Raw genomic sequence first — 23,700 nt, 5'->3', positions numbered from 1 at the left:
TTAATGTAAATTAATGCTATTGTCCTTTGCATCTGAACATGCTTTTGACTAAACCTTGTAATCCTGTTGGTTCCTCAGATTGTCAGTAAAACATTTGAAATATTTTGTCTCATTTCTCTTCCTAAAGGGTGAAAATGGAGATCCTGGCCAGAGAGGACCACCTGGCCCTTTTGGAACAATGGGACCGAGAGGTTTACCTGGACCACCAGGACCTCCTGGTCCACCAGGGCCCATAAACAATAACTTCATGGTCGATACTTTAAAGGTCTGCAAACTTCCAACTCTGTACTTAATTTAGCAATAAATATCACAGAAGACACAGAATGCAGATTTATGAACATTCAACTTTTTCAAATTTCAAAAGGGTCAGCAACAGGCTTGTGTTTTGAATTCATCCTGCTAATGGAACATTCGAAATATAATTACTGTGAAAAAGGTACATTCGATTTTCCAATTATATATTAACACATACATACAGGTCAGGCTTGCCTGCGTATAGTCTCTGTATATCATGTATTGGGTACAAGATTTAGTGGAAACAAAAAAAAAAAAACATATTGAAGGCTTTGTTTGATGGAAAGAAGCTGTGTTGTCGTTTTGATTGTACAATATAGCATTTTAAAAATCAAATCAATTCCTTCAAACAGAGCTGTATTGATTTAGAGAAAATACAGTTGTTTGAGGAACAAACACTTCAGACATCACTTTTCTGGATCGGTACACCATTTTGACCATTTAAAATCATAATTATCCCTTAGGCTTTTGAGTTTGTTTGGCTTTTATAATCATTAGTCTAAGAACAGGATGTGCTCTTATTTTTCAGGATTTCGAGGGTTCTGGTGAAAGTGGTTCATTTCTCGGAGCTGGAATTTCAAAAGGCTATCAAGTGAGTGTATCAAAACCTTCCTAACTAGTATGCCAATCTCAATTTCTGTTAACATATCAAGGACTTTTATTTAATTTCGTTGTGAATGCTTCATTGCTTGCTACATACTTGGAGTTTATTTCCCTGTGTCCTCATTTTATTTCATTTTTATTTAAGGGGCCACCTGGTCTTCCTGGCCCACCAGGACCTCAGGTTGGTTTTTGTTTTGAAATTATAGAAATACAATTATTGTAATTAGTTAAAAATATATAATTTAAGAGTCATCACTTGCAAGAGAAAAAAAATAATTGTCTATTTATGCATTTAGTTTTGAATTAATTTATTAATTCAATTCATCCTTCAAGCTATCCTTTCATCATCCATCCATCAGTCCATCCAACCATTTTTCCATTCATCATTTCACTCACTCTCCCAGCATCCCACCCATGCTTGCATTCATCCATCATTCCATCCATCTTATTTCATCCATCTATCCACCCATCAGATCATTCATTCTTCAAACCATCCATACATCCATTCATTAAACAGTCCATTGTTTACTCCATCTATCCATTGATTAATCAATCAATTAATCCCTTCCTCCATCAATAATTTCACTCACTCGCCCACCCACCCATTCATCCATCCATCTGTACATTCATATTTTTTTTTCATACATTCATCCATCCACTGATCCATCTTTCCTTATCTGTCCTTCTATCCATTTTTTACCCAACCACCAAAACATTGATCTTTCAATCCATCAATTAACCCATCCATTATATCAACAGTCCATTCATTCCTCCAACTTTTTTTATTGAACTATTCATCCATCCACCCATCAGTCCATTCATTCTTCAGCCCATCCATACATCCATTCAACCAAACTGTGCATAATTTACTCCATCTATCCATTGATTAATCAATCAGTTCATCCATTCCTCCATCTATAATTTCACTCACTCTCCCACCCACCCATTCATCCATCCATCCATCCATACATTCATAATTTTTCCTTTTATACATTTATCCATCCACTGATCCATCTATCTCTCCATCCTAATCCATCCTTCTATCCATTTATTCAGCCAACCACCGAAACATTCATCTTTCAATCCATCAATCAACTCATAAGAACTACCCATTCATTCCTCCAACTTTTTATCAAGCCATCGATCAATCCATCCATCCATCCATCCATCCATCCATCCATCCATCCATCCATCCATCCATCCATCCATCCATCCATTCATCTTTTCATCAATTTATCCATAATTTATCTTTTTATCCAAAGAACATTAAAATGTGATGATTTCATTGGCCCATGAACATTTCCTGCTTGTTGTCAAACTATTTCATATCTGTAACAGGAGGCGATTCGATCATAACTTGATGTTATAACAGATATAACATTTTTTATCATTATGTGGAACTTTTTGGACTTTTTGGAGTCATGAAAATTTCAAATTTAAAACAGGAAATACGTCAGGACCATTGTTGTGGTTTACATCCATCGAAATGGTCTATATATTCTTCAATAAATTTATCCTTTAGTTCATTCATAAATCGATCTATCCATCTTTCTATCCATTAATCCAACTCTAAATCACTTTATCCATGCTTTCTTTCTCTTTTTTTCATGTAGGTAAATAAGCAGCTTATCATACAATATTATTTGTTTCATATTTTTAGGGACCTCCTGGTGCTGACGGACCACCTGGCTTGTCTGTAAAGGTTTGTCTAACTACACTGTTGTCAAACTAAATAATGACACCTTTGTTATCTATTAAACGCAGAAGAGGTAGTTTCATTTCAAAATGTCCGTGTTTCCTCTCAATCCAGGGCGAAAGAGGATCCCCAGGACCCGATGGAATACCAGGATTAGCTGGTTTACCAGGATCAAGGGTCAGTCACCAATCCTTGCATTCTTAAAATTATCGTGCAATAGTAGTAATGTTTCAAAACACACCAATTTTTAAATCCATCTAACAACGTGCTTGGGTACTGTCAAATGTTTTGATGTGGTGCATGCTTTAATAGTTTTATTTGTGATTATGCAAGAAAAATGCTTTTTTTAAAATGTGCAGTTGAACAATTGCTAATGAAAAGCAGTTAAGAACTTGTAATGTGTAATGTACAGTTGAAGTCAGAATTATTAGCTCCCCTGTTTATTTTTTCCTCAATTTCTTTTTAACGGAGAGAAAGATTTTATGTATTAAAAACACATTTCTGAACATAATAGCTTTAATAACTCATTTCTAATAACTGATTTATTTTATCTTTGCCATGATGACAGTAAATATTATTGGACTAGATATTTTTCAAGACACTTCTATACAGCTTAAAGTGACATTTAAAGGCGTAACAAAGGTTAATTAGGTTGACTAAGCAAGTTAAGGTAATTAGACAAGTTATTACAATAAGTTATTGTATAATGATGGTTTGTTCTGTAGACAGTCGAAAAAAAATATATAGCTTAAAGGGACTAATAATTTTGACCTTAAAATGGCTTTTTAAAAATTAAAAACAGCTTTTATTCTAGCCGAAATAAAACAAATAAGACCTTCTCCAGAAGAAAAAATATTATCAGACATGCAATTTCCCTGTGCTGTTAAACATCATATGGGAAATATTTAAAAAAGAAAAAAAAAATCAAAGGGGGGCTAATAATTCTGACTTCGACTGTTTAATTTATTTCCTAAGAGTTTAATGTTTTTTTAATAACTAACTGATCATTTCTTATGTAACAAATGCATTATTAATCTGACTGTAGTAGAAGTGGCACAATAAAAATGTAATGTGTATGCTCATTATTTATTGCTACCTTATTGTAAACAGGGACCAAAGGGAGACAAGGGCAATCCAGGAGATAAGGTATTGTATTGTTAATAAGAAATCAATTCATTTAGTTATGGCATGACCTTTATTATTCTAACTAGATGATGATATTCACTATAAGGGCACACTGTGTGACTTCAGCAGCCTGAGCTGAATTTCCGATTGTGTGTGTAGTACATGCAGTAATTTGCTGTATTAATTATGACTCAGGGTGAGCGAGGTCGCGATGGACTGAACAAAACAGGTCCTCCTGGCCCCCCCGGCCCTCCTGGACCAATCATTAACTTCCAGGACGTAAGCATAAAGTCTTATTACCTGTTTTGCTACAGTGTTTTGTCTGAGGTCCTAAAAAGATAATGATTTCCCCCTACAGCTCCTTCTTAATGATACAGCAGCTAAACTGAACCTGACAAAGATCAGAGGACTGCCAGGCCCTATGGTATGTAAAGCAGCTCACTGTTTTCACCTCAAAAGCTTTCTAAGAGACTGCATGTTTAACATGGATAGTACAAACGTAAGCTGGTAAAATGAATTCAACAAAAAGCATGACCAGGAGCAATAACAGTATAAGGATATATATATATATATATATATATATATATATATATATATATATATATATATATATATATATATATATATATATATATATATATATATAAATGGCAAGATCTCTCCTACCACTGGCTGTATGCCTGGCGTTTGCACATAATCTGGAATGGGTTTGTTCTTCCATCATGCATCGCATCCATGCTATCGCTAATTATTTTTCTGCATGCTTCAGTGTGTTTCTGTGTGTGTTGTGCATGTTGCAGGGCCCTGAAGGCTTGCCTGGCAGAGCAGGATTCCCTGTAAGATTGTATTTTATCTTTCTGTTTGTTTATAGAATGTTTGCAACTAATTTTGTATGTGCAATTGGGTGCTTGGGGGCTTGAAAATTGTGTACTTTTACTTTCCCTTGAATACATTTTCAGTGCAATATTGGTACATTTACTCCACTATTTTCCTTCAACCTGCAGACCCTACGTTATTATTTCCTGTCTACGGGGAATAGAAAAATCAGTCCTGCAATTCCTGTCCAATCAAATCGCACATAGAAAGTAAATTGCACCATACTGAACTACCTTGAGACATGCAGCAAACTGTTTGGAAGCACTAAAAGTGTCAAAGAAGATATTTTACACACAATGACCAAGAGACTGAATTTAGTTTAGACTGAATTTCACAGTGTAATACTCATTATTCAATACTCTTGAGTACTTTTAAAAGAGATACTTTTTACCAATACTTTGAGTAATATTTACTGTGAATGGAATTCTTGGGTGAATTCACCAACGGTGTCGCCGAACAGGCCAGACTGGGAAATGGGGGAGTCAAGAAAGCGAAAACTTTGTCGACTTTGCGCATATCAACCAGGTTTAGCCAGAGGTGGCACTCCTTGACCACTAATGTGGACATCGTCCTCCACAACACACACGCAGCGGACTTAGTGGTCCGAAGAGCATAGTCGGTTGCAGTGCGGAGCTTGTGTAACAAGCTTGGGTCGGACTCACCCTCGTGCAGCTGGGCCAGCGCCTGCACTTGGTAGCACTGGTTGGTGGCTATAGCGTGCAAGGCGGAAGTTGTAGGCTCTGGCTCTGAGGGAGGCAGATAACCTACAGGCTTTGGATGGGAGATGAGGCGGACCCCACCAAGAGGAGGCGCCACATGGACAAAGATTGACCCCCATACCCCCTGGCTGCTCCACCGTCAAGAGTGGTGAGGGCGGAGGGCCACGCAGCATGGGCAGAAAAAGGTGCCCTCCAAGACTGTGTGAGCCTACTGTGCACCTCCAGAAAGAAAGGTACGTGAGGCTTTGCCCTCTTGTCGTCAACGTAGCACCCATCTAGTCAGTCCGGCTGCGGAGCTGGGGGGAAAACCATCTCCAACCCTACGGCCGAAGCAGCCCGGGAAAGCACGGCTAACATGTCCATTTCAGAATCCGTGACAGCGCACACCTGCCAGGAGGGGGCGAGCGGGTCTGGATCCTCGTCAGACAATGAAAGCCCACCCTTCGATGCAGCAGTGGACGTCTGGTCCCCTGTGTCATCGAGCGTAAGGGCTACCATCTGGGTAGACGGATGGCTTCCTCCAGGAGGATTGGGAGGTCAGCGGGCCCAGAGGCGACGGATAATCTCCCACTGGAACTCTCAGACATGCCCGAGTGCCCGCTGCAGTGCACGGGACAGCCGGGGGGTGTTCACCCTTAACTGCGCAATAGACATGCCATTGTAATGACGACATGGACTTCCCGCGAGCATCGCATTAACATGCTGGACCCCAAGACATGCAACGCAGTGCTCGTGCCTATCATCCGGGGACAGGAAACCACCACATCCAGAAACGCACAGTCGGAGCGAAATCCTGAAAAGGACAGTGTTGCTCTTTTAGGTGAAAGTGCAACTTTACGCACCGCTCTGGAGGACCCGAAGAACGGCAGGCAAGGGAGAAAGCCCAGCTCAACCGTCTGCCGCCGCATGTACCACACTCTGGACCGGGAGACCGCTTTCGTTCGCTCGAAGTCGCTGGAAATCAGCAGGAGGAACTCTCATCGACTCTTTCAGAAGGCTGTGAAGTCTCTGAAGCGAAAAGGATGCTTAGCCTTGCTCTCGCTGTGCTTATATTGCTAAATTGATTGCAACAAGCATCAGCTGTGCAAGCTGACGCGGCCAACTCATTGGCATTTCATTGGCCCGTTTACACACTCTTTCAGATGATTGGCTTTCGGAACGAAATCCCTATAAGAGGATTCTCCACTATAGCATTGAAGTTCCCCATCCGAAAGGGAACTAGAGTGTCGCACTTTTACTTTTTGTCACTGAAAAAACTTTTAAATTAAAAAATAAACAGATTTTATTTTTTTATAAATATATATGGTAGATTAAGCTGAATTTATTCTTTTAAATGTCATATAATTTTGTGTAGAGCATTCATAATACATTTATAACTGTGAATGTTGTAATTCTCAGGGCCCAAGAGGACCAAAAGGGGAAATTGGGTTTTCTGGTGTTCAAGGACCTCCAGGACTAAAGGTATAGTTTTAAAATATGACAAGAAATAACCTGCTGTACCATAACGAAGAACAAACTCTCTCATCAATACCTTTTTGATGGAAATGGTGCATTTTCTAGTGAGGATATGTTCAGTTGTTAAGTATTCATCAATCTGAGCTGCTGTCTTTACCACTGTAATTTGACTGTCAAATCTGATTGTATACTGTAAAGCTTCTCTAAGCAATATTTGAAGACCAGACATAAAATGTTCCTGCCAGCTGAGAGATCAATAAAATCTTACATTAAATTACAGAACTTTCAGTATAACTGCAGCTCTTTTATTGAAAGTGAGCATTTTTCTCATTACCACTCATTTGTCACATACTGTTTGGATTAATTGGTCGGGATCGGTCTAAATTAAGGTTTTATGAAACATGATTTATTGTATTGTCTAAAAGGGGGACAAGGGTGAGCCAGGTGTATCCATTGCTGCTGATGGCTCTATAATCACAAGCCTGCGAGGACCCAGAGGACCAAAGGGAAACAAGGTTCACATTAATTATTTAGCAAAAGTATGGAAATTTATTGAACTTTTTGTTTTTCCTCAGCTTTCTGATATTGTTGTCATTGTGTTTTACAGGGAGACATTGGTCTTGCTGGACCGCATGGGATTCCGGTGAGATGCATCTTTATTGCTGAAATAAAAAGGCTGTTTATTTTATGTGACTTTAATTAATTAATTATGGGTAAAATGTGTTAAAATGATTCAACATCATTAATGCACTTATCCCACTTCCAGACTTGTGTAAGTCATACTACATTTCATTCAGTTAATTGGTGATGAACTTGATGCATGGGAGCTACAGAATGTGTTACATGCCTCTACAATTTAAGATATTCAAGAAATTCAAAAGTTTCCTATGTGATCATGTTTGTACTTTATAATATATATTACATGAGCAATGAGTTTAGTGCCACAAAAAGGCTGTTTTTGTTCTGAAATGCTTACAGATGTGAAATGTGATGCTGTTTTTTTTTACAACAGATGAATAAATAAGAAGTTCAGATTCTGTTTATATATATATATATACTATACTATATATTGTATATTATATATATATATATATGTATATATATATATATATATATATATATATATATATATATATATATATATATATATATATATATATAATATATAATATATAGTATGTTGTTTTTTGTCTTTAGGGGCCAATTGGACCACCTGGACTAAAAGGGGGATATGGAATTCCTGGTCGACCGGTTAGTTTCATTTATTCTATTTATGTATATGTGTGTTGTGTATGTGTACTGGTTTTGGTAGTTTACAAGGATATTTTTACCTAGTTTTACTCTGGTGATTTACAAGGACATACATGATGTCCTTGTAATTCAAAACACTTAAAAATCATACCTAACGGTGTCTTTTCCTATTCAAATATCGCCACAGGTTTCCTGTAAGGGTTGGGTTTAGGGTTAGGGGTGAGGTAGGGCCATATAGTAAGTCTTTTTTACTGTATAAAATACATTACACCTATGGTGTCCCTGTAAACCACCAATACCAATGTGCGTGTGTTTATTTATAGTTTCTAATGTCATAAATGCTCATTTTCTTATAGGGTCGACCTGGAATAACTGGAAGGAAAGGGGACAAGGGGGATGCAAGTGGCCTCCCTGTAAGTAATTTTGTGTGTGTGTGTGTGTGTGTGTGTGTGTGTGTGTGTGTGGGGGTGGGTGGGTGTGGGTGTGGGTGTGTGTATGCCATAATTCATCCATTATGTTTCATATCTTTCGACCAATTATTTATAATGACTCACCTGTATTGAAGGGTCTACCAGGTCCACCTGGACCTCCAGGGCCACCAGGACGAGTTATTGGCCTCAATGGAGTAAGTTGGATTCTATTAGCACATTTGACATGCACTGAAAATGAGCATCAAATTGTGGGTTGTGCTAAAATGTGCAGTTTTCTTGTGAAAGTCATAAAATGATTGTGCTCTGAATCTTAAAGACAGTTTTCCCAGTTCCTCCTAGACCACACTGCAAAACGCCAGTAAGTTAATTATTGAGAGGAATACTTTGATTGGTGGTTTGGCTTTGGGTGTGGTGCATGTCATTCTGGCTTGGCTCCTCCCCTGATACACTAGCCCTGCCTACTTCACTGTCTAAGGTGCTTTGGATTATTTCTGGGCTGGCTCATGGTCTAAAAAAACAGCATAGAGCAGGCTTAATTTACAAAACAGACCAATATACAGTATTTAAAAGGGGACAGTACACCCAAAAATTATGATTCAAAGAGAGCCAAAAAAAAAAAAAAAACACATACAGGCTAAACAAGATGGCTCCTGAAGATATATTGAGGACTTTAAAAGCAAAACAATTGGGTTGTACAAGTACAACTGAACTTAATTCACAATGATTTTTTTTTTGGAGTCACTGGTCATGGGTACTGATTTTGTTTTGCTTCTATATGGTTTTTGACTTTTATTTTATGAAACACTAAAATATTCTTTAATGTTCTACTGAAGAAAAAAAGACCTACATCTTTGATTTGTAAATGACCAGCAAATCTTCATTTTTGAGTGATCTGTCCTTTTAAAGTGACTTTATTTTTAGCTATTCGCCAACTGAATTATGCCTGCCTTATGCTGCTGTTTGCAAATGTTTCTCAATGGTCCTTTAACCCAATATCTCATCTAATTTCATCTGAGACGCTCGTCTAAGCTCAGCAGAGCATGTTGCGTGAGCGCTAACATTTGTTGGGCTCAGCGGTGAATTAATAGGATCTGGTGTGCTGGGTATACTTTGCATTGCCACACTAACAAAACAGTTCATTGCTGAATATGCTGACATTTGCTGGCATGGATTCATATTCATATTCATATTACATTTCACTTAACAATGTCACCCATTTAATTTACAAAATTGTTTAATGTTATACAAAAAAATGCTTTACAGGTCAACAACAACAATTCACAACAAGGTACAGGGAAAATCTCATTTGTAAAATTTTTCAACTGTTTATTTATGAGGAATTGTTGAGAAGGATGTAAACATGTACATTTTTCTGTTGAAACAGACAATGAAAGAATGTCATCAGGAGTCAAAGGGGAAAAGGGTGATGAGGGAAATCGTGGGTTGTCAGGTACTCCAGGTATGATAGAAAATGACTTATATTGGAAAATGAACCATACGCATATGCAATGTGTATGTAATAACGTATAATGTCTGTATGGCACTTTTTGACTACTGATCTGTGTGTTCTTCTTTTTCACAGTTCCCCATGCTTATGTGGTAGGTACTTTTAGTATCACACATACCACATGAAAAACATGCTTCATGTATATAAAATCCATATAGGCACACCTAAAGCTTAACATTTTAAAGGTCCATTCACATTTTGATATCTTTTGAAGTCGTTATGAACTTAAAACTGACAATTAATATGTATTCTTACTACTTACTTCTGTACTTATAAACATTATTTATCTGTGCAATTTTCATTGAAAGGGCACGTGCATTTAAAATATTGTTTCCTGCCAATGAATATATTAATACTGAGAAGATTATCAGACTCAATTGGAAAAAAAATACTTTGAAGAAATAAGTGCAATTCATATACTTTATTTTACCTGATAATTTATATATTTTTATTCTCAACACTGATTGAGACAGCTACATTTTCTTTCGCCATTGTTGTTGATGATTTTGAGTGTGTCTATCTAAGGGTCCTAAAGGTGATAATGGCTACAATGGGCAAAAGGGAGAGAAAGGTGATCCAGGTTTGCCTGGCCCTGCTGGACTTCCTGGGAGAACAGGTCTTGTTGTGAGTCTGCTAAAAACAAAACCATTTAAAACAAATACTAATATCTAAAATCTCACTACATAACTGGACAAATTAACATGAGACTTCAATCCCATAAATACTCTGAAGTTAAGATGTGAGAAGTTATGTTTTTGTTAGCAGAAAGTTGCTAGGCAACAGAGGCATGCATATTCAATGGGATGATAAAAAGTAGAGGACACTGAAATGCATTTCAATTTAATTAGTTTAACCATTAGGACCATACAAGTTAGAATTACTCCAAATTATTTTGTGTTTTGTAATTTGAATAAAATAACGTTTTAATGAAATATACACATATTTAGGAAAAGTCAGGGTACGATGTTGCCATTGTAGTTCTAGTGTTAAATGCAGTATGAAAAGCCATAGTATGTTTATGCATTTCAGGGTCCTAAAGGGGACACTATTGTTGGTCCACCTGGAGACACTGGTGCTCCAGGACCTCCAGGACTGCCTGGGTATGGAAGTCCAGGACCACAAGGCCCACCGGGAGCCCCTGGACCTCCAGGCACCTCATCACTATACAGCTCAGGTGACAGCAAATCCCTTCTTTGTCATGATTTCAAAAAGTCAACTTGACAAATTGACTACCCTTTCGTTAGGTTCGTGGCTGTTTTTGCCCCATTCACTTCCATTATAACCACATTTTTATCGCAAAGTTAGGACACCATATAATCATGCATTCTTCCCTGTTGCTGGTTTTCCCTGTTGGGAAGAGGTCAAATTTGTAGTTTTTACTATTGATCATCAGTTGGCACCCTTAACCCTTTAGATAAGTCTGTGCAAAAAAAGTTTCTGGCTTTTATATGGGTTTATATGAAGTGAAACAGTAGATTATAGCGTGTGTGCATAAATACACTTGCTATGTTCTGCTACTATGTTCTGAAAGCGGAGCTGCTTATTTTGATTTTCTCAATCATATTAAGGTAAGTGTGCCAATGTCTCTCTTATATTCTCTCTCTCACACACACGCGTGTACACACATATATATACACACACACACACACACACACACACACACACACACACACACACACACATGGATTTGAAATGTAAAAATGTCATTATAATGGAAGAGGCGACACGGTGGCGCAGTAGGTAGTGCTGTCACCTTACAGCAAAAAGGTCGCTGGTATGAGCTTCACCTGGGTCAGTTGGCATTTCTGTGTGGAGTTTGCATGTTCTGCCGTGTTTGCGTGGGTTTCCTCTGGGCTATCCGGTTTCTATCCAGTTTCCCCCACAGTCCAAAGACATGCGCTATAGGTGAACTGGGTAAGCTGAATTGTCCGTGGTGTATGTGTTTGAATGAGTGTGAATGGATGTTTCCCGGAGATGGGTTGCAGCTGGAAGGGCATCTGCTGCGCAAAACATATGCTGGATAAACTGGCAGTTCATTCCGCTGTGGCAATCCCAGATTAATAAAGGCACTAAGCCAAAAAAAATGAATGAATATATGAATGTATTATAATGGAAGTGAGTTGGGCAAAAAGTGTGTGTGATGAGTTAAAAATTTCAAAACATTTTCCCAAAATATGTGTTAAAATAGGGGCAACATTGTGGCTCAGTGGGTGCCGCTGTCGCTTCATAGCAAGAAAGTCACTGGTTCGATTTCCGGCTGGGTCAGTTGGCATTTCATTGTGGAGTTTGCATGTTCTCCCCATGTTTGCGAGGGTTTCCTCCAGATGGTCTGGTTTCCCCTCACAGTCCAAAGACATGCGCAATCTGTCAGATTCTGGCCACGCCCTTAAAATATTCACCCTCTCACAGTTGTTGTGAAGGGTAATATTAGCTATATGGACCAAAACCATATTTTGTACCAGGCTGTAAACATGTTTTTATCAGTTTTATCAGCCAGTTTAGCATGGCTGTCAGAGAATATCTGGAGTTTCTGGAGCCAGCCCCCAATGGACAATCGATGAATCGCAGTTTCAACAGCAAACAAGGGTTAAACATATTTCCCTGCAGCAGGTGTAAAATCTAATATCAGTAACTTACAAGGGCATCAAACTTCTGTTTTACAGCTGCGAGTCTCCCTGGACCTCCTGGACCTCCAGGGCCACCTGGTGCTCCTGGCTATGGAAACCCTGTAAGTCAGATGGCACAGTGTTGAAGCAAACTCATAACAGATTAAACGTGCCTTGATTTTTTTTGTGTGTCTGTTTTTGTGTCTGGATTATGAATGCTTGTTTTGTCTTTCCAGGTGAGCACATATAAAAACAGCCAGACCTTGATGAGAGAGAGCAGCCAAGCAGCAGAAGGCACAATGGGATATGTTATTGACAAGAGCGAACTGTACATCAGGGTACGAGGAGGCTGGAAGAAAATTGAGGTATTGACTTTCTTTCACATTTCCATGTGTAAGAATGTCTCTGTTGTCTGCTTGTTAAGATTTTTTCTGTAACTGTGGTGTCTTTTTTTAGTTAGGAGAGCTAATCCCTGTTCCTGAAGACAGTTCCTCTTCTGCTTTGTCACAAGGCCTGAGCAGACCCAGCGACCGCAGTGTACCCAGAGTTCATAGCCAGGTGTGGTATATATGAAGGTGATAATGTACATTTATCTAGTTGTTCTCACTGAGTAATGCCTGATGCAATGTGGAGAATGTACATTATGCCACTTATTACACGGCTGCTTTCCACAAAAGTAAATAATTAGAGAGAAACTATTGATCTGAACTGTAACAATTTAACTAAACAAGGAACAAGGAACAGATGTGTAATTAAATGAGAAACAGTTGTTACAAACAAGACACAGAAGACAGAGAATGAAATCCATGATCCAGAAACTAAAAAGAGACATGACTGTGGAAATAAACAGAACACAGCTATGAGAAAGATTCAGTGATAGTCATGTTTATTACTATTTTGAAGTTCAGTTATTTTCAACCCAGGCTCATTCTAAAAACATACTTATATATACATTTCTGAATGCCAAATACGTCCCAGGAGCTAGGTTTTTTTGCGTTTCGCGAATCCACCAGAGGCCACTGTGTATGCTTTTCCAGATCTCAAATTTCTCTCATGAGTGCCATTCGCGCCTGCTGTTCTCACGTAAATACACCAGAGGTCGCTGTCGACTGACTGTTTGACTGACTGAATGACTGACTGACTGACCGATCGACTGACCCACCCTGCCCTAAACCCACCTACCCACCCACTTCTCTAAACCCAACCAACAATTTTCAAAAGCAATCCAGAAAAAGAAAAGCCCTCGCCAGGTTTTTAACACGTTTTACCACACTCTCACACTGTTATTTACTTGTTTAATTTTTTGGCTTTTGTTTTTGTGTTACCTGCTTTCTGTAACCGTTCTTCAACGGTCCCGGTTAACCTGAATTGTCATGGTCAACTCCTCTCTGCGTCTTAAGTCCGCTGACGTACAGGGCAAGCTAACTAGACAGGGGTGCGTTTCCCGAACAACGACGTAACTCATGGCATAAACTATCGGCTGATGCATTGTTTGGGAAAAGAACTATGTAGTGACGAGTGTTTCCCAAAACGCATAGTTTCTCTGTCGCAGATCCATCGCTTGAACCATGTTAGTTATAACGTAAAACGCCCATAATGACGCTCTAAATGGGGCAGAGGAACTACTTCTTTAGAGAAGAACCCCATAATTTCTTTGTGCAAATTATACTGTTTTACAAAAACACGCATTTAATCCAATATTAGTTTTGCTAAAAACACACACTCGCTTTCCATATTAACTGAAATATATGTAAAGGCCACATACAGAGCCTATGTCTCCTTTACAAATAATATTGAGAATATGACATATCCTATTCTAAAACAAATCACGTACAAAAGCTAACACGTACTCTAATATCATATATAAATCATATGAATAAATAAATAATGAGGCTATTTATTATAAAATGATTTTTTTATTATATTTTAGGAAATGAAAAAAATCCCAATTTAATAATAATAATAATAATAATAATAATAATAATAATAATAATAATGATGATGATTATGATGAGGAAGAAGAAGATGATGATGATGATGATAATTATTGTAATTTTTTATTGTTATGTATGAGTAATGAAAAAAAACATAATTTAATAATATGAATGATTTGATAATGATGATGATGATGATGATGATGATGAAGATGATTATTATTATTATTATTATTATTATTATTATTATTATTATTATTATTATTATTATTAAGTAGGGTATTGTTTATTTATTTTTTATTTTTTAGAAAATTCTACTTTTACAATTTGACACTTGTAAACCACAGCAGAAAGTTCTAACCAGCAGGCCCATGTCATATACAGTACAGATGCTTAATAAATAACCTACTATAAATTAAAAAAATTAACGAATGCTTTTTGTTTTCATAAGCTTTGGAGACGTAGCATAAAATCCGCTTAGGTCACCTATAGCTTTCGCTTGAGGCTGTGTTCAAAATGACATCAATGTTTTCAAAGTGCACTGCTAAGGGAGCACAATTGTAAGCATGAAGATCGCTAAAACTGAACAGTAAAAATAGTTTGAAAGCAAATTACACCTAAGAGAGATGACCTTAATGCTTTTTTATTTTTAATCATTCCAACTTTGAATGTTAGAATGTTCTAAATAAATTGGGTTTAGGGGAGATAACTGGGAATATAACACAGCTAGGAACTATGTTTCTAACAACAGCTCCAGACGTGTGGTTGTGAGTGCTCAAGTTTGCGACGCAGTTTGCGAATGTTCGTTTTTTAGCGACGGATTTGGGAAACGGCAAATCAACAAACTATGCTTGTAACGACGGAACTTGCGACCTTAGTTGGCTAACGATGGTTTTGGGAAACGCACCCCAAACTGGTAACAGTGGGAAAGCTGTCCATATGGAGGTAATTGGTCAGCTGGTAAGCACGAAAAGCAGCGGCGTCATACCACCCCATAGCATTTGTTTTAAATATACGTACTTCTGGCTACATAATTCGCGATCTCCATAAATGTATATAGGACTACGTTTTCAGAATGAGCCTATGTTGGTTATTATTTGAATTTTGGTTTTTGTAATTTTGTAATGTTGTTTTGTCTTGTCTTGTAAAAAAATATGTAAAAGTAAAATATAAAAAAGTTCAACAGTTTTTTTAATTATTGAATTGTAGAAATTATACTTTTATAATGACCGTTATTGATTATTAAAACTGATGAAGTAAAAGAGAGAGAATTTTTCGTATTTTTGAATGAAAATGAAAGGAGGCAGTAATGTTATAGGCTCGTTTTGTTATAAATATGCATACAGTGAAGATGAAGCTCATATATGCAGCACGACGCCTCAACATTTCTGCTGTCTGTTAAGTTGTTAATATCAATATGAAAATAGCAGTTCCTTATATTATGTTTTCATTTCATTGTTAAGATAGTGAAACAACCTACGTATCCAGTATGATGTCAATAAGGTTATAAAGTATACTGTTCCCTTTGAAGATTTTCCCGACATGTCCTCGAGAGTCTGTTTTCCATATCAAACTTGCGAAGTCTGAACTTACAAGGAGAGGATGCAGGACTGTACTGTGTGTAGGCTACTAAATATTGAGGAAAAGCCCCAATCAGAGAGGCGAATGTCTGCAGCCCTGCCTCTGTTTTCAGATGTCTCTGTTTTCCCCCATCCACACTGAGACGGAGCAGCATCGTTTTAAAATGAAAACAGCCTCTTCAGCGTTTCCAAATGCTCCGTTTTCAGCGCTCGAAAACTCCGGCATAGTGCGGACAGATGGTGTAACCCTGGCAAAACTTCTGCATTTTAAAACGAAAATGCCTTAGTGTAAACGGGGTCTTAGATTGGACAGCATGGCGGCCCAGTGGTTAGCACAGCCTCACAGCAAAAATGTTACTGCTTTTAGTCCTTACCAAGCCAGTCAACGTTTCTGTGTTTACACGTTCGGTCCCACTTTATATTAAGTGTCCTTAACTAATATGTACTTACACAGAAATTAATAATTCATTACAATGTACTTATTGTGTAAATACATGTATTTACTGTGTAGTTATGCTTGATTGAATATCTGTATGTAATTACATCTGTAATTAACTTATGTAATTACATTTGTAAATACACTGTTGACCATCCCTTACACCTTAACCCACCCTTAAACCTACCCATACCACCAAGCCTGTCCATAACCCTACCCCTGTCCCAACTCAAAAGCACCACAAGTGTTCTCAAATATATTATGAACACAGTAAGTACATTGTATTTATTTTTTGATGCAAGTACATAGTAGTTAAGGACACTTAATATAAAGTGGGACCACACGTTCTCCCAGTGCTCACGTGGGTTTCCCCCAGGTCCCCCAGTTTCCTCTCATCATCCAAAAACAAGCGACTAATCCAAATTGGCACCATACAGTAGATGTGCTCCTAGTCAGTAGTTATCTCTTAGCAATCTCTTAGCAATTCCTAGTAGGCCCACATGAAAACTGTGTGCGCAAAAATCCACAGATTTCTGCAGATTTTTAGCCAATCATTGAGTCCTTGTGTAAATGTGTGAAAATGTATATTTATTCAGTTTTTAAATTAGTTTCCCTAATATTATTGTAACCTAATAGCACTTCTATTAAAATGTTCATATGATTTATTTACAGTACAGTTCGTAAAGTAATATATTATTTGAGAGACTTGCTTTGTTTACCAAATAAGTAGATCTAGATAGATTTGCATTGTAAACATTAAATAAAAGTTAAAAACGCATTATTGTTTATTTCATATATTAGGTTTTTAGTTATGAAACTCCCAAAATTATTCAGCCAAAATTCGCAGATTTTTTTAGACAATTCTGTGCAGAAATAGCAAACAATGTCTGCAGATCCTGTCTGGCCCTAGTCATTAGCTATAAACAGCAGGGGAGTTCTAAAGATCTACCTGAGCTCAAACTAACTCGTGCCCTGCAAACGGGAGGGAGTCCAAGGCTCGAGGATCTTATGAGCTCAGGGCTCTCTCCTGAGACAGCATGCCAAACATGCTTTTTAATCAATAATCAGCTTAGTGTGAACTCTTGAAATTAAAGTATTTAAATATTCTAAGTTATCAAAATGTATTGTGAGTTGTGATGTTATACAGTATACAGCATCTCAGTTTCTGATATAAACAACTAATGTTTATCACAGGAGTTAAAGAGCTTCCTGCCAGGCTATAATCTTCTTCCGGACACTACACACTCAATGCCTGCGGTAAGGATTGATTAAATCTTGTTGCATCTTAAATAATTGAGTGTAAAAGGTGTGCACTTTGACATGACATTTCACCTTCGGCCTTCTCAGTTGCACCTGGTGGCTCTCAATGCCCCATTCTCAGGAGACATGCATGGCATTCGCGGGGCAGATTACCAGTGTTACCAGCAAGCGCGAGCCAGAGGCCTGACATCCACATACAGAGCTTTCCTTTCCTCTCATTTGCAAGACCTTTCCACCATCGTCAAGAAAGCAGACCGTTTTAACCTGCCGGTGGTGAATCTTAAAGTATGTAAAAAGAGTCTCTCGCAGTGTAGATTGCAATCAAGGTTTTTTGATGAGTGCGTGCTTGTTGCATGTTCCATATCTGCCTGTTTAATTTTAGCATTTTCTCTAGGGAGAAGTGCTGTTCAGCAGCTGGATGGCCATGTTCTCTGGTAACGGAGGCGTTTTTGATCCACTTACTCCGATTTACTCCTTTGACGGACGAAATGTCATGACAGATCAGGCTTGGTAAGCAGCTATTATTTTATTTGTATTTATTTATTTTACAGTTTACTAATTCTTAGAAGGTCTGTTTTTTTAGGATAGTGAAATGTATATTTTACCCCAAAATCATTAGAATTATATCAAAGAAGATATTTTGAAGAATGTTAAAAATGGGTAGCTGTTGATTTCAATAGTGTTTTGTAGTTTTACTATGTATTTCAAAGGCTATCAGTTTCTGACACTTTTCAAAATATCTTTTTTGATATTTACATTTTCACTTTTGGACAACCTGTCCCTTTAAATGTGTATAAAAAAACGAACAAAAATTTAAAGTTACAGCATGTCTTAGCATATATTTTTTTAATTATAATTAGGTCAACTATAAAGTTAATTTAATTAGGCAAATCGTTTTATAATGATGGTTTGTTCTGCAGACAATTAAAAACAATTGCTTAAGGGGCTTAAAAAACTGACCTTAATATAAAACTACTTTTATTTTAGCTGAAATAAACAATAACAATAAACAATAACAAATAATATAAATATTTCATATAAAAAATATTATAGGAAATTGTCACAAGTGCAAGCGAGTTGAGGACAACAAAAGTAAAGATTCAACTGCAGTTGGGTCTAAAATACAGAAGGCAAAACAAAAAACTGGATACACATAATACAACAAACATGACAGCAAACAAAGACTCAGCCCAGAACTTGTGTGGTTATAAGTAGTCCAGATGATCAATGACGACGGGATACAGCTATGTGTGAGTCATCAATGGTGAACAGAAACTAGTGCGTCTGAAACGGCATGATGGGAATTGTAGTTCGTTAGTGTGATACGTGTAGTTGACCAGCAATCTGCCAGGAGTGGATCGCTGGCGATCATGACAGGAAATAATTTGAAAAATTCCTTGCTCTGTTAAACATTTTGGAAATAGTGAAAAATAAAACAAAAAATTAAAGGAGGTCTAATAATTTTGACTTCAACTGTATATTTTATGTTCAGAATATAAATGCCTGTGCAAATAACAACAATGGTGAACTACAGAACTGTTTGCACATTCCATGCAGAAGGGTTCCTGCCTACACCCTAATCCCTTCAAAGAGTTTACCCTACGAAGGTGCTGCTTTAAAGAAATTAGGCATAGGGGTGAGCCTGAATGGAATGTGCTGTTCAATACCAAACAGCTTCCCTTTCCAAAGTATCATGGGAGCTCGAAGTGTCTATAAATTGTACCCTTCGAAATCCTTCATTCCGAAGGACCCTTTTTAAAGGCCAGTTTTAAACACTTCGGTTTGTAACATTATTTTTATGTTACTGTGAGGGTTGGGCTTATAGCTGGCGTAGGGGTAGGCATTAATAAAATGCAATTTGATGGGTAATAATATTAATAATATGCATGATGCTCTGAGTAATTATTGGCTGTACTGCTGAGGATTGGGATGGGGTAGATAAAATTATAGAAATTTAAATATTTTCTAATATAAATATATAAGTTTCCATAATATTAAGGGCAGCATGATGGCACAGTGGGCAGCACAATCGCCTCACAGCAAAAAGTTTGCTGGTTTGAGCCTCGGCTGGGTCAGTTGACATTTCTGTGTGGAGTTCTGCATGTTCTCTGTGTTGGCGTGGGTTTCCTCTGGGTGCTCTAGTTTCCCCCACATATCAAAAAACATGTGGTATGGGTAAATTGGGTGAGCTAAATTGTCCATAGTGTATGAGTGTGTATGGAGGTTTCCCAGTAATGGGTTGCAGCTGGAAGGGCATCCGCTGCAAAAAAACATATGCTGGATAAGTTGGTGGTTCATTCCGCTGTGGCGACCCCAGATTAATAAAGGGACTAAGCTGAAAAGAAAATGAATGAATGAATATATTATTAAATATTTCTCGTTAACTTCTGACCTCAGTTGTATCCCTTCTAGCAACAAACGCCCTTCATAGGGCAAAATTAACTGAGAGAAATTCTTTACATTGCCACCTATTGGTCGGTACAAGGTTTTTAGCTGTTGTTGTGGAAATGTGAGAACAAGGATGACACAATGTTGCCTACATGGAATTTTTTTTAAATGTAAAGGAATGCTTTTTTTCAATCTGAGTATAAATATCGTGTAAATGCATCCTTAGACGGCACTGCAAATGATCAACAATAGTTTTTAACCAGTGTGACTTATTTCCATGACTCAGGACATTTTATTACAACATTCAGAAATAATATAAAATACCAGTAAATCTACTTGAATTTCACTAGACTAGACTTAAAATATTTATTATCAGTTTTACAGTTTTGGAAATTAACTGTGAGCACTATTTCAGAGTTTCTTTGAGATAAATAAATAAGCACAGTATAAATAAATAAATAAATAAATAAATAAATAAATAAATAAATAAATAAATATATATATATATATATATATATATATATATATATATATATATATATATATATATATATATATATATATATATATATATATATATATATATATATATATATACAGCTGAAGTCAAAATTATCAGCTTTTATTTTTATTCTTATTTCAAATATTTCCCAAATTATGTTAAGAGCAATGAATTTTTCACAGTATTTCCCATAATATTTTTTTTTCTTCTGGAGAAAGTCTTATTTGTTTTATTTCAGCTAGAATAAAAGCAGTTTTAATTCAATATTATTGAATTCTCAATATTATTAGCCCTCTTAAGCAATACATTTTTTTTCAATTGTCTTCAGTGTTACAACCCTTGTCTAGGGTCTAGGATGTAACATAAAAGAACACTGGACAAATGAAATCACTTTTATGAAGCGTTGGAGTCCGTTTATTTGACTTTCTTTTTTTAAACACCCTAAACGTGAATCCAAATACCTCGGAGAGGACCCATAAAAAATAATAAACAAAAATATATCCCCTACCTAAGCACCCAAATGAAACTAAATACACCCAACAAAATAACAGAAATAAAAAATACAAAAACTATTCCTACCTCAATGACTATATATAAAAACGAGAAAATATTTACAGTAAAGAAAAGTGTGGCGGGGGCGATGCAGTAGTGCAGTAGGTAGTGCTGTCGCCTCACAGCAAGAAGATCGCTGGTTCGAGCCTCGGCTGGGTCAGTTGGTGTTTCTCTTTGGAGTTTGCATGTTCTCCCTGCGTTCACATGGGTTTCCTCCGGGTGCTCCGGTTTCCCCCACAATCCAAAGACATGTGGTACAGGTGAATTGGGTAGGCTAAATTGTCTAGAGTGTATGAGTGTGAATAAGTCTATATGGATGTTTCACAGAGATAGGTTGCAGCTGGAAGGGCATCCGTTGCGTAAAACAAAAGCTGGATAAGTTGGCGGTTTATTCCGCTGTGGCGGGCCCAGATTAATAAAGGGACTAAGCAGAAAAGAAAAAGAATGGATAAATGCAAGTGTGGCGTCCAACCACTGCTTCTCCTGTGTATATACAAACTACAACATTTACAATAACAACAAACAAACTAAAAACAAGATAACAAGAGGTGGGAAAACACGGATGGATAAATAACAAACAACAAAAGACACCCTGGGTCACTCCAGCCCATCCCAAGGCACGTCGTCTGCGTATTTAGGTCGGGCTTATGCAGAGGAAAAAATATTAGTATCTTAAAAATATCTAATAAAATATTATGTACTGTCATCATGGCAAAGATGTAATAAATCAGTTTATATATATTAGATAGATAGATAGTTAGATAGATAGATAGATAGATAGATAGATAGATAGATAGATAGATAGATAGATAGATAGATAGATAGATAGATAGATAGATAGATAGATAGATAGATAGATAGATAGATAGATAGATAGATAGATAGATAGATAGATAGATAGATAGATAGATAGATAGATAGATAGATAGATATGTATTTAGTACTCAATGAATAAACAGATTTATTACACTGTACCTGTTACTATAGGTCTCAGAAGCTGGTGTGGCATGGCTCAAGTACGGTGGGCATCCGGATGACAACAAACTACTGCGAGGCCTGGCGGACGGGTGACATGGCAGTAACCGGACAGGCGTCTCTCCTTCAGACCGGCCGACTGCTGGGACAGCACACACGCAGCTGCTCAAACCACTTCATCATTCTCTGCATCGAGAACAGCTACATCCAGCACCCTGGAAGGAACTAGAAAGCCCAACGTTTACAAGAAATTGAAAGCAGCAGTAGCTGGACTGCTGGGGGAAATGATCCATTCCGCTCCTTTTTAGCTCCTGTGAGAAATAACAAGCCAGGAAAAATGGCACTGCATTGCTCTTTCACTTCTTATCTGAGCGTGATGTAAATATGTATAAATCACCCACTGGTATTGTTCAATTGATGACCCACCGACTTTCATTCAACTATTAGAAAACCAAAGAATACCTCAGTCAGACATCTATGAGCAAGTGTAGATCCATTTTATGAATTCACCACATACTTTATTTGCCTTCTAAGATGGTTTTAGCCCTCCTTACGATCACTAATATAGTTTTTTTGTGTGTGCTTGTTTTAACTACAATGTTATAATCACACACACACTGATACAAGACACTTATTTTTAATAGGTTAAATATATTTAGAGATCAATATTTGGGTATATTAAAAAAAAAACAGGGAGATGTTTAAATGCACTGTATTAATTATTCGGGTGTTTTATTTTTGGTTATAGTTTGTTTTTCACACCCATGAAGCTCTTTTCTGTGAACTTGCATTTAAACTAGTATTTAAGGGAGGCGATGTGTCTAATTGAAGATGTTAAAGCACATAACTAAAACCCAAGTGCGTACTTTAATAGATACTGATTTAGAAAGTTGGCAGTGGCCACAATCACTTTATAACTCATCACTGTGTTTAATCTTTTACATTTAGGAAGGCAATCTAGAAAGTAAGTTATGTTTTTTGTGTGTCTTCTAGATGTTAAATATGAGTATGATAGTATGACAGTAATAGACAGATACCCTCGTTTTCTCCTCCTTTTTTCATATTTGAATGGTGCTCACTGAATAAATGTTTTGTTTTATAAGTATGACTCGTCTTTCTCAAAGTTCTTTCAGATTTAGAAAAGAAAGACTGATGTTGTGGAGAATAAATGGAATGTAACTTACCCAGCCAGAAGTCCAGGACCTGTTTTTTGTATGGGTAAATTACTGTTCAGCTGTTTTGGGTCTGTTAAGAGTTTTAGAATTTAACACACACAGTCACACATGAAGACATTTTTCACAGTATTTCCATATTTTTTTCTCAAAAAGTCTTTTTTCTTTTAGTTTAACAATAGATTTGTGTGTGTGGGGGGCGGCACGGAGTGACTAGCACTGTCGCCTCACAGCAAGAAGGTCGCTGGTTAAGTCTCGGCTGGGTCAGTTGACACTTCTATGTGGAGTTTGCATGTTCTCCCCATGTTCATGTGGGTTTCCTCCGGGTGCTCCGGTTT

The 23,700-nt window shown here is 37.2% G+C and overlaps 1 protein-coding gene across 2 annotated transcripts in view; it reads left to right on the top strand.

Moving 5' to 3' along the window:
• Positions 1–23,298, top strand: part of col15a1b (collagen, type XV, alpha 1b) — an 88,790-nt gene extending 65,492 nt beyond the window's left edge. For both annotated transcript variants that reach the window (XM_056475422.1, XM_056475429.1), the window contains 28 exons: positions 128–265; positions 824–886; positions 1,043–1,078; positions 2,558–2,599; positions 2,708–2,770; positions 3,704–3,739; positions 3,914–3,997; positions 4,077–4,142; positions 4,519–4,554; positions 6,712–6,774; positions 7,194–7,283; positions 7,376–7,411; positions 7,966–8,019; positions 8,376–8,432; positions 8,585–8,644; positions 8,767–8,808; positions 9,714–9,738; positions 9,835–9,909; positions 10,033–10,049; positions 10,483–10,581; positions 10,987–11,131; positions 12,621–12,685; positions 12,800–12,928; positions 13,020–13,121; positions 17,708–17,770; positions 17,861–18,058; positions 18,168–18,283; positions 22,203–23,298. In XM_056475422.1, the coding sequence (XP_056331397.1) occupies positions 128–265; positions 824–886; positions 1,043–1,078; positions 2,558–2,599; positions 2,708–2,770; positions 3,704–3,739; positions 3,914–3,997; positions 4,077–4,142; positions 4,519–4,554; positions 6,712–6,774; positions 7,194–7,283; positions 7,376–7,411; positions 7,966–8,019; positions 8,376–8,432; positions 8,585–8,644; positions 8,767–8,808; positions 9,714–9,738; positions 9,835–9,909; positions 10,033–10,049; positions 10,483–10,581; positions 10,987–11,131; positions 12,621–12,685; positions 12,800–12,928; positions 13,020–13,121; positions 17,708–17,770; positions 17,861–18,058; positions 18,168–18,283; positions 22,203–22,419 (2,217 nt within the window). In that variant the 3' untranslated portion in view covers positions 22,420–23,298. The remainder of the gene's footprint in view (positions 1–127; positions 266–823; positions 887–1,042; positions 1,079–2,557; positions 2,600–2,707; positions 2,771–3,703; positions 3,740–3,913; positions 3,998–4,076; positions 4,143–4,518; positions 4,555–6,711; positions 6,775–7,193; positions 7,284–7,375; positions 7,412–7,965; positions 8,020–8,375; positions 8,433–8,584; positions 8,645–8,766; positions 8,809–9,713; positions 9,739–9,834; positions 9,910–10,032; positions 10,050–10,482; positions 10,582–10,986; positions 11,132–12,620; positions 12,686–12,799; positions 12,929–13,019; positions 13,122–17,707; positions 17,771–17,860; positions 18,059–18,167; positions 18,284–22,202) is intronic.
• The last annotated feature ends 402 nt before the right edge of the window (positions 23,299–23,700 follow it).

Source organism: Danio aesculapii, chromosome 2 (genome assembly GCF_903798145.1).
Source record: "Danio aesculapii chromosome 2, fDanAes4.1, whole genome shotgun sequence".
NCBI classification, from domain to species: domain Eukaryota; kingdom Metazoa; phylum Chordata; class Actinopteri; order Cypriniformes; family Danionidae; genus Danio; species Danio aesculapii.
Note: the sequence above shows the minus strand (reverse complement) of the source record. Positions and strands in the feature narration are given on the sequence as shown.